This window comes from Meleagris gallopavo, chromosome 2, assembly GCF_905368555.1.
Source record: "Meleagris gallopavo chromosome 2, MGAL_WU_HG_1.1, whole genome shotgun sequence".
In the NCBI taxonomy this organism is placed as follows: Eukaryota; Metazoa; Chordata; class Aves; order Galliformes; family Phasianidae; genus Meleagris; species Meleagris gallopavo.
The window spans coordinates 37,008,062-37,024,744 of NC_139405.1; the positions used below are offsets into that span (position 1 = coordinate 37,008,062).

The 16,683-nt window shown below is 40.8% G+C and overlaps 1 protein-coding gene across 4 annotated transcripts; it reads right to left on the reverse strand.

Annotated features, from left to right (window-relative positions):
* Positions 1–322: 322 nt before the first annotated feature.
* On the reverse strand, positions 323–14,165 carry LGALS8 (galectin 8). 4 transcript variants are annotated; one of them, XM_085219678.1, is made up of 10 exons: positions 14,143–14,165; positions 10,635–10,771; positions 8,265–8,353; positions 7,681–7,891; positions 6,940–7,056; positions 5,308–5,364; positions 5,178–5,204; positions 3,990–4,078; positions 1,975–2,140; positions 323–1,570 (listed from the first exon to the last, which is right to left on the reverse strand). In XM_085219678.1, the coding sequence occupies exons 2-10, from the start codon at positions 10,674–10,676 to the stop codon at positions 1,421–1,423; spliced, it is 948 nt and encodes a 315-aa protein (XP_085075804.1). In that variant the 5' UTR covers positions 10,677–10,771; positions 14,143–14,165; the 3' UTR covers positions 323–1,420. The 4 variants fall into 4 exon arrangements, with proteins under 4 accessions (XP_085075804.1, XP_085075803.1, XP_085075805.1 ...); XM_085219677.1 differs by lacking the exon at positions 14,143–14,165 and adding an exon at positions 12,764–12,896; XM_085219679.1 differs by lacking the exons at positions 5,308–5,364; positions 14,143–14,165 and adding an exon at positions 12,764–12,896.
* Positions 14,166–16,683: the final 2,518 nt, after the last annotated feature.

The following is a 16,683-nucleotide window of genomic DNA, read 5'->3' on the forward strand; positions in this document are numbered from 1 at the left end:
ACTGAACTTTTAGAAAAATAAAGACAAGAATGTACAGGTGGGATAGCAGCCCTTACCAAGTGGGAGCTGCCTACAGGCTTCTCTGTTCCAGTCAGCTAGCTTGGTTTATCTTTAGAGGACAGCACATGAAGGCCAGGCCATGTGTGTGGCACAGCTAAGATGCAGGCCTACTCACAGTGACTGCTCTACCGATCTGTAACTTGGAGTGGAAATGGGCCTCAAGTCAGGGCCACCTTGGAGAAAAGGATAAGTCAGTAAGTAAAATGACACAAAACAGACCAAAGAGGGATTGTAACTATTTAACTACATTTGGAGAAAAGCATAGTTCACAAATGTTATTTTTATTTATGCTTTTTATACACTTAGTGTGGTAGTTTAACAGCTTTTCAGGTACATTTTATTCTCAAAACTTTCACTCCTTCAGTAGCTGTTAAAATAAGTAGAAACAACCCTCAGGCAAGCACTGATAGCCAGCAGCAACTTACTTATTTTTAAAAATAAGCATATATAAAAATTAAGACTGACAATTGTAAGGAAAACTGAGTAGGAACTGCTTTTTTTAACTAGTGTTTTAATGCAAGACTGCAAAAGGATTTATTCTCTGTTCTACTGATGAGAATCTGAGTCTCAACTCAGGGGCGTATCTAGGTTCATACATTTTTAAATGAAAAACAGACATCTAATTTAGTCCCTGAGCAATCTTAGCACAGCTGGGAGCCATTTCTGATCAAATAAGCATTCCAAAGTCCATGCATCAGAACCAGCTAAATTATTTTCAGTTGTTTCACTTTGGAAAACTGTAAGCTGGAAATACTGATCTGTGTTTGATTTAAGCCACTTACAAGCAGGAGATGACATACCTAGAAGTCAGAGAAGGTACTATTGCAGCAGCAGGCTAAGAAGTTGATCACATACCTCCTTGCCTTCCATGAGAACTGATGAGTCAGCTTTTTTAAAAAAAACCAGTCATGGCAAAAAAAGTTATAATCACTAATATAAATCAAGCAGGATATATCTTATAATTACTTTATGACTGGTCCATCGCCCTTTCAGGATAGGCATATCTTCATATTCTACTTCAATCTAATTTCTACTTCACTTTTTGAAAGTACACTGTTAAGGAATGACTAGTAGTAATTAATCATACTGAGCACAATTGTTAAGACACAGTACGACGCACCATTTCATATTGCTAGGTTCAGTAATGCAGGTGATTTATCTGAGCAGACATTTAGCTTGCCAGGATACTGGAAACTAGTGGAGGATTTCATCTCACAGCAGTTCTGGTACTCGCCTAACTCAGACTAACACTGAAGCCTGGATAGATAAAGGCAGGCTCAGCATTAGTTGCTTTCTTTGTACTTGACAGAAGAACTGTTGTAAGAATAGGTTTAATTCATTTAGTACTGACTGAAATGAACTACCAGCTCCTCACATCTAATAACTGAACATCTCCTATGACTTCCAGTACGTTGATCTTTTCAAGTTGTTTAAAACGATGCTTGTACTCCAGGGTGTGAACACCATTAACAGCAACTTTGAACTGGTGGGCATCACAGAAAATGATCAGCTGAAAAGAAAGAACAGTTCAGTTCAGTTAAGACATGAAAAACAAGCTGACACTCTACCATGGACTTGGGGCAAGCCCTGCTTCTGATACAAATTCTGACATATTACTTCCATGCAAAAGAAACATTAAAAAAAGTGAAACATGAATAACATTAAATTAAAATTTTGTCCTGAGCATGCACTGAATTCTTGCAATTATGTATAAGAAAACACAAGGAGACGGCTGTCATTAAAACAAATACAAATCTTTGCTTCCCACAATCCTATTAAATCCTAACATTAAGGCATTTTAAATGCAAGAATAGCAGTTTCAATCCAATCTGCATTAGCATGGCATTTATACACCAATGCTACTGTTCTTTTAGCAGAATTACAACTCTGATGCTGCATTTCAATTAACCTTACCTCAAAGTACATCCCTGGACTGAAAGGGAAATTAGCTATTTCCTTTTCTTCTTCTCCCCAGCTGTCATGAAGGTAAGAATTTCTTACAAAGACCTTATTCTTCAGTCGGGGATTCAGATGTAATGCAATGTCTTTTGAGTCACTTGATTTCAGGTTTATTGTAAAGCTGGAAGACATTTTTAAAAATAAGTTTATTAGACCAAGAGTTAATAAACATGAAGCAGTCCATACAATTTACCAAGCCCTTAGGCAATACTCAGGTCTGCTCTGGAGCCAGGGCTGTGATCCACCTAAGAACTAACCAGGTTGTCTTTGGCACAACCTCTGCTGAAGAAGCAAATGTAGGACCGTAACTGTGTTCCATCTGCTTCATTGCTCACAGCTTTCTGCTTATCTCTCAGCAAGGAGGTTCTGAGCCAAGTGCTGTCCCTACAGCACTAGGCAGAAACATACTGTGCTACTTGTTCCACTATCTCTTTTCCATATACCTGCACAATGGAGAGTGGGAGGCTTTCTTTTACCTAAAGACATTATATTTGTACTTCCAACGAACTGGTTAGATTCTAAGAAGAAGTTTGAGGACTCTCTGGCATGTGCAACATCAGTGGGACACCATGCATACAAAGCATTACTCTGTAGACAGAGTAGCTCTGCCCAGGCTGACCAAAACATCCTGCAATCTGACATTATCTCCACAGCAAAGGGCTCCTGTGAGGGTAGCTCAGGGGGAAAAAGCAACCAATATGTCAAAGGAATGCTTCAACATGCTGCAATGACCTCACTGCATTTGAAGAATATTCCTCTCACCAAATTAACTCCAGTAGTCAGGTCATTTTCCTCCTTTTGGAAAGCCTTGAGCCACTTAGTATAGATATGAAATGTAGCAACTGCCACACTTTGTAGCTATCAAATCCTCTCTTTCACAGAGAACAAGGAACACTTATGGTTGTGTGACGTGAGTGAAAGGCATTAAATAACTTCAAAATTCTGTAAAAATCTACACATCCAAAGCACGAATGCAAAGAGCAGACAACCCAACAATACTTTAACACCCAACAGCCTCTTTACACATATAAGACAGCATTTAAAGTGTGCTAATAAGCTTTTCAAGCCAAAAGAAGAACAAATGGTGCTATATCAGTATCTATTATCCCATTCAATTCCAAGTCCATTCAGACTTGTAGACGAGATCTCTAGATCTTGTGTCCCAGTAATAAGGTAAACTGTTAGGGCCATATAGCTGCAGGAAAGGTGACAGGTGTTCTGAGGAAGCAGAAGTAGGATGCATACACATACAAGCAAAAAAGCATGCTCCTTGTCATTTGCACTTAGTGCTTCATTTTTAGGCATGTTTCTACAGAGTCCAAACCACCCTTAAAATGAAAGGCAAGCTGAAGCATGGACATTTCCTCAACTTTATTTTGACCACACTGTGCTCCCTTTTCTTTCTTTAAATTACATGAGAAAATAACATCTTTGCAATCTGTTGTTTCTCATTTGCTATCAAAATGATAGCTCATATTTCCCTATCAGCTTTTATAATCAATTGTTGTCAGCTAGGCACCTTTTCTCATCCCCAAAGTCAACAAAAAGCATTCAGAGAAATCTTGTAACGTCCAGCATTTAAGCACATTAGCAACTCATCTCACTCATTTTCCTGTCCAATTTTGCCTCTTTCCTCACTCTCAGATCTCTTAAGAATAAAAGCTGTCTTTGTACTGCTTGTGTGCTCGCATGCCTTGTACAATGGAAATCCAGAACAGACACACAACCTCACAAATGATGCAGGTTTAGCAGGAAAGACAATCAGATTTTACCTTCACTTTTCTCAATGGAGCTGTTCTTTAAGTCTTTTCTAAAGCAGCATCCTGCAGGTTCCTGAGAAAACTGCATTGTAGTTTCAAATGATTCCAGATGCAAAATGGCAAGTCAGTAAGGATATACCAAGGCAATAGAAAAGCTTATTCCTTCTCAAGAGCAGGTCAGTTAACAGCAGAAAAATCGCTAAGATTTACCTCTTTGGGTTTTTATTCACTTCTCCTTTAATAGCAACTGTGCATCCTGGATGAAGCGCAGAAACAAGTTTCCCAACATAAGGAACTCCCTGGAAGTAGACCACCAGTGAAAAATATGACTAACTTACTTTTTTTTTTTCCCCAACATACAAGCTGAGTTTTACTACAGCAGGACAAAGTCCAGCCTACAGTTTCATATCTGTGCTCACAGCTAAAGCTACTCCCATTGATACATTCCAGGATATTAACGCTATAGCGATGAAGTTACACGAAGACAAACAAAGCAATGCTCACCCCCACCCAACTTTTCCACTGTGCTATAAGTTATTTTGATGAGGGAAAAGGAATGAATGGTAAAAATAAAAAAATAAATACTCTGTGTTTCTTTTCTTCTTTCAAGTCCACCACTTGTAAATGACAACATTGCCTAGAATTTGGTTTAAGAATGCTAAGGAAGGCACCGTTAACTGACAAAGCAACTAAAGCACTCCCTGCAAGTCCACTTTCTCCATAATTCTATTTGTATCTATTGCTGACTTCCAATCCCTTTTCAATTTGAGTGTGGTCTTTACTCCAGCCTGCATGCTGTCCTCCTGTACAATTTTTTGCAAAAAGATGTGCACTAACTCTGCCTATGCTCCTTGCCAGCTAGGTGCTAGCTAGAACCAACCCTAAGCTGCAATGCTTACATCCAGCCACCTGAGGCATATCCAGGGTAAGCACAGATCAGTCACTAGGAAGAATATGTAACCAGTCAAGTCCTGAGATGCACATATTAACATCAGTTCATCTGATTTAATAGGACTGCAAAATATTTTTAAACACAAGTTGTTCTGCAATAATCGCTAATGTGAAGAAACTAAGCATGTTTGTTTGAACAAAGGTTTTGATATGACTCGGTCCTTCCTTTAAAGTTTAAGGCACTCTACAGTTTATTCTTCTACTTAGGGCTATGGATACTATGTTTGGTATGGTTATTCTTTGGGTTTTCTGTATGGTTTACCAAATAGCTTTGTATTTACTAGTACTAACAAAGTGAATTGCTCTAAAATCTCACTGACGAGCATTTGCCAGGTGATTCTCAATTCCCTTGTTCTGTGATTGTTGTTTTTTTCTTATTCCTTGAGCAATCAAGGGTTTTGTTCAGTTTTTACTTTTCACATGCTTAGGTCAACATGAGATACTTACAAATTGCAAACCATCTGGCATTTCCCCCTACAAAACAAAACAAAATACATGTAATTGTAATTTGTAATTGTACAAATACAAGTAATTTATCAGACAACAGGGAGACTCATTCTTTTACAAACATACGTACATTTTCTGTGTTTATCTTTGTTACTCCTACAGATGATGGCTGAGAGCCTTGTACAGACTGCAGAAAGAGAGATATTTACATGTCATTGCTAACACGATAGAACATAAAGGCGTTTTAGAAACATAACGGCTCTGTGTTGCTTTGAAGGTTGAATTGTTAATGTAGAAATTAGGGGTTATGGAACAGAAAGACTGTCAAGCCCCCATAAATGCTCCCCTACAAAGGAAAATCTTTAAAAAAAAAATCAACTGCTGATGCCAAATCAAGATATTCAAAGATGTCCTGGATTCAGCTGGGCAGAGCTGATTTTTCTTTCTTAGTATGATGCTATATTTCGGCTTTAGAAGAAAAACAATGTTGAAGTTTTCAAAGTAGTTTTTGCTGAGCAGTGCTGCACAGAGCCAAGGATGTTTCAGTTTCTCAGCTTCTACTACCTGTGAGGGGCTGGAAGGGCACAAGATGCTGAGAGGTGACAGAACTAAGAACTTGTTTTTTTTTCCAATTCTCTCTTCCACCCCACTGAGGGACAACGGGACAAGCAAATGACTGCGTGACGTTCAGCTGCTTGCTGGGTTAAACCACAAAAGACTACCTCTTTACAGCTTGAATCCTTATTTAACAGTCAGAGCATTCCTAACCCATTAGTATCTGAGGATTCCTACTCAGCTTTCCTGGCTGGTGTAGGAGTAGCAGCAGGACAGATACATAGACAGGTGGTACGGGGAGTGGAGGGGTGGGGGTGTACTTGGAATTCCTGTCCACTTCCCATATCTGTCGCTTTCCACTGTGTACTGTATAAACAACATAGGTATGCACAGATAAAATTCCAGCCTATCCACAGCATATTGTATTCAGTTTATTTCAGGATAAGCACTCTTTCTCCTCAGAAAAGCATGCACTAGAAGCAAAGACAAATTCCTCAAAGGATACAGAACCAGTACCACAGACTAAAGCAACTCCTTGCTTTGTGCTTAGGACAGAAACAAATGTACTGCACCTGCTTGTCCCCAGGCTCATCTTAGAACTGGCCCTCCAAGACTGGGTCTCAGAGACAGCTTTGATGCATCATTTCTCCACAACATACCCAAGGCCAAGTGGCAGGGCTCATAAGAGAGTCTGTACATATGCTTTACAAATGATCAGTGAATAGACTTATCTTTAAAGCTCAGGCTCTGTTTTGGCCAGGCCCATGCCTTCACTTTCCTTTAGAGAAGGTTATTAGTCTGATGACCTGAAATAGACCTGGTGTTTGGCAGTAGGAGACCCAAGCTTTGCCCATAATTCAATGAGGGCAGGGCAGAACAGACCAAATGTATTGCTCAGAAATATAGGTTGCCTCAATGAGCAGCAAGAAGGAAGGGGCAAGGCATTTGTCTTCTTGACCTCCCTGGTATTTACAACCTCCCCTTTCTGCTCTCACCCTTCCAGAGGAAAAGATCGCTCTTTCTGCACATCCTCTCTGTTGGTTTACTTCCTCAAATAGAGATAGCAGTTGAGAGGCAGGGGCCTTCGTTATTACTGAAGATAAATTAAATAGCTGCTTTTTTATTATCTTTTCACCATAAATCCTACTCTAAACTTTAGTGGGACAGAGAAAGGGAATCTTAAAAGTCAGCTGTTTATAAAACTTACGTTAGAAACAAACTCTATACTTTTGATCTGCACTTTGCCATATATTCCAAGAGTATCTATCCTTTCAAGGCTAATTCTGTGATTGTAGAGCAGCAAGTGCTTCTTGTTTACAGACACCTAAAGAGACAGGGAAAAAATAGGAAAAGTCACATTAAGCAGTCTGTGAATCAAACTATATGCACGTATCTCTATTTTCAGTGCTTTGGTACAGAAGCAGATAGCATGCTGGAAATTCAACTGATTTCAGCTCATGAACAATTCAGTCTTTCTTTCCATTACTGTGAGGGATATTTGATTTATTTGCATTTCACACCTTTGGTTTTCATCCTTTGATCACTTATGACCGTGGTCATAATATGTGGCCACCATAACCTAATTGCTCTGCTAGCAGTCTAACAGAGCAAGAAAATGCACCACACATTTCCATCAAGAGGATTGTCCTATGCTACTCACAAAAATAGGCTTATTGTATGGTCTTCCTTTACAGACAAGAACAGAAGAGTGGAAAAATCATTAGTCATGGCAGAAAGTTACTTGCCTACTCATGCAACTTTGAAGGGAACCGGACAAAATGAGGTGTGATTTACTTAACATCTCTTCAAAGAAAAACTCCTGAACTTTTCTATAGTTAGACCTTACCTAGGTAACAAAGAAACCAAGGCTTCCAATTATATTGTATGTATGCTAAATGCCTCTCTTTTATTGATTTGATAACTGGAACAAGAATCAACCTAAACTCACCTGGAATTTATCCTTTAAAATCATGATGACAATCTCAAATGGCCTCCCTTTTTGAAAAGGCATCTCATAAGTGATTTCTTCCCAGCCCCATTTTTCTCTCTCCAAGGTGTTGCAAACAACACAGCCAGACCATTTGAAGCGGGGGTTAAAATGAAAGGCCACATCAGCTCGAGGCTTTATGCTACTGCCACACTGTAAATCCACCTGGAACCTAAGCATAAAAAAAAAAAGACAAACTACGTTTAATTCAGTGTGTCAAGAAATCACGTACAAGTTCAACTGATAACCTCTTCAGATAATTCATTCCACGTGACATGTGTATACATGACAGGGAAATAACGTCAAAGCAGACAAAGCAAAACCAGAGAAGAGAGGATCAATGGAAAACAAAAATCAGTTTATCCTCCAATTTTCATCACAAAACTTTCATAAATGACTTAAGCTTGTATTCTTCTGTGACACTATCACTTCAACTAAAGATGAAGTCTTTGTCTGCCATCCCACACAGGACATCTGGAAACATTTTATTCGTTACAGGTTTGTTCACCTGATGATAATTCACAAAGTGATACTGTAGTTACTACCTGTCTGCATCATCAGGAACACTCCCATGTATCACAATCAGCTCTCCAGGAACAAGGCCACCATGAATTGTCCCAACATAGGGAATGACCTAGAAGAAGGAGGGAAAAAAAGACAAATAACAGTTTGTGATGGAGGCAAAACATATAGTTTTTTAAACAATATTTTTAATATTTAAGTGGTTCTCTAGCACATTAAAAGGAAGAAAGTAGCATTCTATTTAAATGAAACATTAATAAAGCATTAAATATCTGCCACAACAGAAGGAAAAACCAAGATTTCCATTACTGAAGATCAGCCTTCCCAGATTAGATTAAAGCTAAACATTTACAGCCTTCATGCCTAGCTCTCAAAAGAATAATAGCAATATTTTACTGCCTCACTTTTAATAAAGAGAATTCCTCTTCAAATTAGGTCATTGTCAAGGACTAACTATTGTCCTTGATGCTTGAAGGAGGTATCTTGCACAAGTTTTGTTGTTTTTTTTTTTTTTAACACTAGACAACAGCTGCTGCCTTTGCTTGTTCTTTTTCAAAAAACAGTGATTGGAAAGAAAACAACTCTGGCAGAGAGTGGAGTGGGAATGACAGCAAAAAAAATCTCTGAAATCCTAAGTATTGTTCATTTGCACCTTCTCTCTCTCCTTTCCTTCTCAGCTACCCATATGTTGCACAAAACCTCTTTGCAGTCATCATCTACATTAGAGATATCACAGACTTGCTTCGCAAGTATTATAAGCTCACAACTGACCAGACTGTTAAAAGTCCTGTGAATTTTACTGGCTTAGCCAGCTGCAGTAGAGGAGGAAGAAAACATGGAATTAGACATTACAAGTGAAAGAACAAACAGACCGATGGAATTTATTTGTTCACTTGCAGCAGTGTAGTAGATTATTTCCTTAATCTACAAGTTGTACAAAGATGCTCAATTTTATCCAAATAATAATAAATAAATATATTCTGTGTATTTTCTGTGCGTAACACAGTTTAAACACACTGCTCCTGAGGAGGGCAGTAGCTTTGAGAATCACAACAGGGTGTAAATTACTGGTTCAGTCTCCAAAGATGAACCAATAAGAAACACGCAGAGACAGTCCAGGGATACTGGGATTTGAATACTCCAGTTGGTCAAAATTATTTATACTTGGAGGAGACATTGTAGCAAGAAAACTCTTACATCCAGAAGGATACATTTAATAGAAAAGGTTGGCCATCTTTTGTCCAGAAATTCTATGTTGGAATTTGCATAGCCATAATAGAGCATTTCCTGGGCATAATACTACAGACTTAACGACGTTCCAGCATTACAGCACATGCCTGTAATTTCCTTCTCAAGAACTGTGCTAATTTTAAATCATCATTAAGAATATAATGCTTGTTACGCTACTTGATTTTTCTTCATCCCAACTCTCATAAACCTCCAGAAGTTTCCCATGAAGCCAACTAGCCAACACTAGCTCAAGTTTGAAAGGCCTCAAAGATCAATTTGCAGACTTTGTCTGGAGGCTGTCCTGAGTTTATTGGAACACCCTTTCACTCCTCTGTTTCTATTTCCCAATCCCAAGTAATTGCTCTTATTCCCTCCCTAGGCTCTTGATGCCTAAGCCCCAATTTTACCTCTTTATGTTCTCCAGCTTGGTCTTGTCACCCACCGTACTCATCATTTCCCTTATAGCCATTCAGTTTTGCTAACTATTCCTCTTCTCCTTACACAGAGAACTCCACCTGTACACTTACTAATCCTCCTCTTCACATCTCCTCTCCTCCTTCTCCACCAAAATCAGGCTCCAAAACCCCCATCTTCCCTCCTTTTTGCAATTGAGTCCTTGTGGCTCTAGTTCCATCTCCACACAGCCTTCCTTCTTCTCCCAGATGGAGAGAAATAGCCAAAGCTATTTCCCCCTCACCCATTAGTCTATCCTCTTCACAAGCAATGAACAAGCAGTGGAATTGAACAATCAGATGCATGTGAGGGCAATGGACTGTATCAGTGCAAAACTACAAGAGATAACAAAGTCCTGTATAGGTGTGTGACACTATACATTTCACAGAGATTCTATATAGACCCAGTGTTTCTTAACATTCTGTGCTAGAACTATGACAAATATCTATTCCCTGAAGGCTCAAAAGAACTGTTTTTAAAGAGACAATGAGAAGTACAGCTCCAGCCCATTCCTCATGCCAGTGCAAGGCCACAGCCACAGAGCACAACTAGAGAAATACTAGAGCCACCTATTAGGTTCTTCCTCAAACACCCATGCAACACCAAGAGCTCTCAGTAACACTCCCAACCATAGGAATGCTCTGCTAACCACTGATATTAAAGAACAAAGTTCCACTTCCCAGGGGAGGAGTTGTTGACATAACAGTTACCGGGTTACTTATTTTCTTCTGCAGTCCATCCAAGGACATCATCTTCCCTCCTCCAGTTCAAGTCTGTCAGTCCTGTGTGACGTCTCTCAGAGCGTATTCAGAGGTTCACTGATCTGGCTACATCGAAGCGTGGATCTCTTTGAAAAGCCAAAAGTTTTAAACAGAAAAGCAAAAATAGCACTACATGAAATTAAACTCTCCAAAGTATAATTTTAAATATCTTTCCATTAAGTTTGATCAAGTTTTGAAACATCAAAACTAAAGGCTTCCTTAGAGAAGTAACATGCCATCCTAGCAAGGGATAGCACACACAGGTACAGTTTTATTAGCTGCTTCCTGAGACTATGTATACAAGACAGAATCCTGTATAAAAACCAGCATTGCACAGGGCAACACAGATAACTCTCAAATAGACCTTAACTACTCTCCTTTTGCAGCTCAGCCCTACCTGCAGCCTAGGAAAAGATCCACAGTACAAATGTGTTTTCCCAAAGTAAATAGCTATTTTTTATTCGCTTTTGGTGTTGTTACCATTGAGTAACCTGGCAATAAGTGCCAGGGGATGAACTTCTTTTTTTCAGCTTTATCGTACATGAAGCTAAAAGATACTGGCCAAAGACACAGCAGGAATTAAACAGCGTTTCTTCTCCCAACACACACAGATCCTGAACTCCACAAATAACTACAGAACTCCACAAAACATGCATTAAATATAAAGAACTAATAAGAAAAGAAAAAATAGCTTGTAAGAATATCCAGCTACATTATCATTTCTTTAGCACACCTTCTAAGAAAGTGATCAAAGCTCATGAGCCAACCTCAAAACTGATAGGTTGTTCTTTCATGCACATTCTGGAGAAACACATAAGTTAACAAGCAAACTGTGGTGAAGAGTGGCAGGCAGGGAAAAAAGACAAAGGAAAAAGTTCTATTGTGTGAAACTGCTAAGCACTAAATAAATAGTCCGTGACCTTCTACAATGACTCATCAGTGGCATGACCCGTTGCAACATCTGGCTTATCTTGAGAGAAATTTGGGCCAGAAGGGCATTATCTCTCTTACTCAGAACTAGTGTCTAAAATACATTTTAGGGAACATCCGTGTTGTATGTCTGGCCTACCCTGTGCACCTGTTTTGCCCTTTTGATCTTCTCTGAGGATATCACTACAGATTCACAACAGGAATGTGATAAAGCAGGAAAATCCTACTATTTTCATTCTTAAAATAAGGCACTTGAGGCAGCACAAAAAGTAGTTCTGAGTATAACACTGTCAAACCCAACAGCAAACCAAAGAAACAACTCCCAGATCTAAAGCCAGCTGCACAACAGCCTGCTCACTGTGCTTTCCTTGGCACACAAATAGGTCTCCCTGAACGAGAGCAAAGAACAGAACCACAGCCACAATTTAGTGTCATACAGCTGAACTCTTAAAGATGTAAATCCTGGCACGCTAGGTGGCAATATGGCAAAGTGACTGGTTTGGCAGTTTTATGGGAAAGGTGACAGCAAGGAGGGGAAGCCGCATGTCAGGCTCCATATAGCTAAACAGGAGATGGGCACAGAACTGCCAGGTCCTGTGTCACCTTCCATCACAGAACTGCTGCCTGGAAACATGACGGCAAATTCTAAGCCTGCAACACTAAGACAAGGTTTCTGCCTATGTGTCTAGAACTGATGCAGACGTGCGTGCTGGGCTGTTATCTCACAGAGTGCAAAGCAGTTAAAGCCCGTTCAGTGAGAAACAAGGAAGGCCAATGGCTATGGCACCGGCACCTTACGGCACACAGAAAACGTCTTTCAGGAGGAAAAGCCAAGCTCGGGGCGGTAACTACAGCTAGATTTTATACTGGGGCACACAGGGCTTCTGAGGAAAAAAAAAAAAAAAAAAAAAAAAAGTAAAAAAGCAAAGAAAAACGAAAACAAGATACTTCAACCAGGGCCACGATCCCCGGCCACCTATACACCCGGCAGGACAACAAGCCATCGACACCAGAGCCACAGAGCAACCGGGACCGCTTTCATCACTAGTGGAAACCTTAAACCTCGGCCGCTCTCCCCACTGCCCCCACACACGGACAGACGCGGGCTTATCGCCACTTTCTGCCCCCCCGGGCCGCCCGACACTCACCTCAATGCCCAGCCGCCTCCCGACACCGCGGGGCCCAGCCCGCCCCGCGCACACATCGCCCCGCCCTGACGCGTCACCGCCGCAGCTGCGAACCGTCCTCCGGCCGCTGCCAACGTCGGCCCATGACATCACCGCGCCGCTGCGGCCGGCGGGGAAGCTGAGGGCGGGTGGGGTGTGGCGTGGCGGTGGCAGGTCCGGAGTCACGGAATACCCCGAGTTGAAGGGGACTCGAAGGGATCGTCGAGTCCAAATCCCGGCACCACGCAGCAACACCAAAATCCTATGTCCGAGAGCGATGTCCAAACGTTCCCTGAACTCCAGCACTCAGGGCCGTGCCCACCGCCCTCTGGTGCAGCACCTGTCCCCAATCCCCACTGCCCTCCTCTAACACAGCTCCATGCCGTTCCCTCGGCCCTGTCACTGTCACACAGAGCACAGCTCAGCGCTGCCCCTCCGCTCTCTGTGAGAAGCTGCAGCCGCCATCAGGCCCCCCCCCCCCAGCTCCTCTGCTCTGCGCTGAGCACACCCAGAAGCCCTCAGCTGCTCCTCAACACCTCCTACCCTCCAAAGCCTTCACTATCCTCTTATCCCCTCTTTTCCCGTTCTGAGTGCTGCCTTGTGCCCCACACAAGGCGCATGATGTGCCACAGCAAGCGATAACAGCAAAGTTTTCCCTATTCCACATTTAACTAGCACGTTGGGAGAGAAGCAGAAAATACATTGCACACCATACGTAATAGCTGTAGGATAGCTGCTTCAAGGACACATCAGCTCATCTGCATCCAAGGATTCATTCACAGAAAGGTATGACAAGGACATTTCTTCTGAGCAGAACTACAGATAACAAAGATGAGAGAGTAGCAAAGCCAATGGCTTGGAGAAAGGTGCTTCATTTAGGATCACAGAGGGATTTAAGAGAAGACCAAGAACTGTTGTCTGTAAATAGATAGTAATAGTCAGTAGCAGAAAGCTGCTATGAAATGTTCTACATAACTCCAGTGCAGCTGAAGGAGAATGAAGTCCCAGAGCCTAAAGTAGCACTCAGCTTCCATTGGAAGCTATTGTTCCAAGACATTCCATTTTGAAGAGAACAAAGTTTTGACAATCCAGACTAACACAAGTTTGTGGAAACCCCCTCACTTCTCCATATTTTAAAGCAATCTCAAAGCAGGTTTGAAAGTCCAGCTCAGAGATAGTAGAGATACTCAAGGGTTGCAATTAAAATATAGCGATAAAACATAGCAGGAAAGGGGCAGTAAGCTGAGGTATTTCTAGAAAATCCACAGAAAGTAAAATTCTGCTCCTACTTCTGACCCAAGGTTCTTCCCCATTTGAGAAGAAACAATCCAAAAGGAAATAAATGGATTTGAAATACATACCAGTTCTCTATTGAAGCAGAACAGTTTGATTAATGTGCTGACCATTTCTTTGAAGGCTGAGTCATAGGCAGTTCATAGAATTTGCAGAAAAATCCTTTTTCAGCTCTCAGAGCTAATGTGCCTTTGACATTGAGTCATTTGGGCTTCAGCTGGAGCAACCTTGCACTGCAGTACAGCTGTCTAGTTCATAGACTGTCATCTCCCTGCTGATTCCCTCTGATTGCTGCTTTTATCACCAGTTACTGCTGGTGATTGTGATGGCAAATCACAAGATCTTCCCTCATATTCACAGTTGGAGTCCTAATTCAAACATTTGCCTTCAAAACTACAATTCCTCTGAATTTCCAAGCACACAAACATTGCTGGGACTGTGTGTTACTAGCACACAGCTAGCACAGTCTGTCTTCACATACTCCAGCAGATTTTTGCTTGCTAGAGAAACAGACGTACTTTTTCAAAACTATTTCAGCTAAGGCAAATTTAACAGCTGTCCCTGGCCCAGAGTTACCAGCTGCAGGAGAGTTCGAGTATCCCTACAAACTCCGTATTTCTACCTAATTAACTTTCATTTACAATGTGTTCTTTTTCTTTTCCACTTTGGAGAAGAGACTGATGTAACACTTGAGCAGCATTGTCAGAATACAATCCAATAATTAGAACAGAGCTTTTGGACATACATAATTCAATCCATAGTGACAATGAATTCTTAGTTCAGATAAATATAATGCTCACTGACTAGCAGTCTGTGAGCAGCTAAACTGGATTCTTTCGTACAATCACAACCTGCCTGATAGTAACAAGCTTTTACATGAGCTTCTGATATATAGTCAGGATAATCATCTTTCTCACCACAATGGATACTACAGCAAACCCACACCTATGCCTGTTCTGCCTGCCCCTCCCAACAGGTGATTGTACCAAGATCTACAAAACATAAACACCTTAGTTCCTATCCTAGGCAGGTAACAAACAAGAAGTATCATACATCTGTGCAAAGCAAAGAACTTTTGTTATACCTGCCAAACCAGAGTATGATCAAACCCAAGATCACCAGGACTACACCTTCACACTTAGCTACACCATCATCCTCACTGCAGTTACCTTTGGATCTCCCCGCTGAGTCTCCTCAGCTGCAAGTGTGCTCATTTCCACTGTGTTGCTCCATTTTCAAGAGAAATGAAGCATGTGCAATACCACCTCTGACCGCGAGATGGTAGGTACTTCCTAATGATTAGAGAAGAAGCAATTACAAATGTACTTATTGAGCTGATAGACTCCTCAGGTTCAGAGAATTAGTATCAAACCCAAAACCTAATGAACTATTCACAGGATTGGGAATGATCTGAATTCTGAGTAGAGAGGGGGATGCTCACATATATTAGGCATGAAACACGAAAGAAAAAAGACTCACAGCTACTGTAAGGATTTAGGTGCCCATTTCTCTTTCCTATCCCTGCTTTTCCTGTTAAGAATCTTATAGCTGTGTATTTGTCTGTCATCAATAACATGAACATCTGATTATTTGCGGAGGACAAAAAGCATTCTCAAACTAAGTATTGCATAATTTTGAAACAAACTCTTCAAAAAAAAAAAAAGGAAGCAAAAAAGTTGCATACCTATCTCATGCAGTACTACATTCTTTTCAAGAAGTTGAAAGATGCAGCCGAAAGGAACTAAGTTTTTTTTTATCCCAATTACCTCTTTGAAATCAGGAATCATCATTTTATGAAGGTAAAATACAGAGATCCAACCAACTAGCAAGTCTGCTTGGCTCTTTATTTCCTTCCCACCACCACCACATGATACAAAGGAGCTTTTTTCATGTCTATCAGCCTCACCTTGCATCAGTTCTTTATAAGATGGAGTCAATCCCATGCCACCAGCCAAGATACATGCTTATGAAGTGGAGTCCACCTTACCAAATAAATTATTCTCATTGCTCCTTATATTCAGCTACTTGCCCAGTAGATGCATACCCTTCCCACCCAACTAAGGCTGTAACTGACTGTAGCCAGACAAACAGGACTACCTGAGCTGAGGGGCCAGGAAATGCAGTTCTGTCACAAGAAGCAACAAGCCCAAGTCCTCATTTCATAGTGTTCTGACCCACTGTCCAATACTGACTCAAAACTTAAGACTTACAAAATGTGTTAAAATTAGTTATAATAAATCACTTCTTCATGGATAGAACATAACATACTACAAAAACTACAGAATCAGATTGATCTTTAAGTTATTACAAATGCCATGCACTCTCTCTGACCTTGCTTAAACAATTCTGCTGTGCCTGATAATTTTCAGCTGTGTGGCCACATGTCAACAGTGTTACCACAATTTACACTACCATAAGGCAGAATTTACATTTTTTCCACTTGCTCACTTGACTTGCAAGTGTGGGAGGCAGTTAGTTCGAGACTGAAAAATATGAGGTTCCTTGTACCAGGTACTGCATAGACTTAAGTTGCAGCTCTGTAGTATAACACAGTGCTTCAGGAAGAAGAGAATTTGTAGAATTTCTGTACAACTGCTTCCAAGCAAGCA

Coding starts and splice junctions, on each gene's coding strand:
- LGALS8 (XM_085219676.1), bottom strand. CDS start 12,892: ATGTCATGGGCCGACGTTGGCAGCGGCCGGAGGACGGTTCGCAGCTGC. Junction 8,354..12,763: donor GGAGGCGGCTGGGCATTGAG/GTGAGTGTCGGG, acceptor TCCTTCTTCTAG/GTCATTCCCTATGTTGGGAC. Junction 7,892..8,264: donor GTTCCTGATGATGCAGACAG/GTAGTAACTACA, acceptor TTTTATGCTTAG/GTTCCAGGTGGATTTACAGT.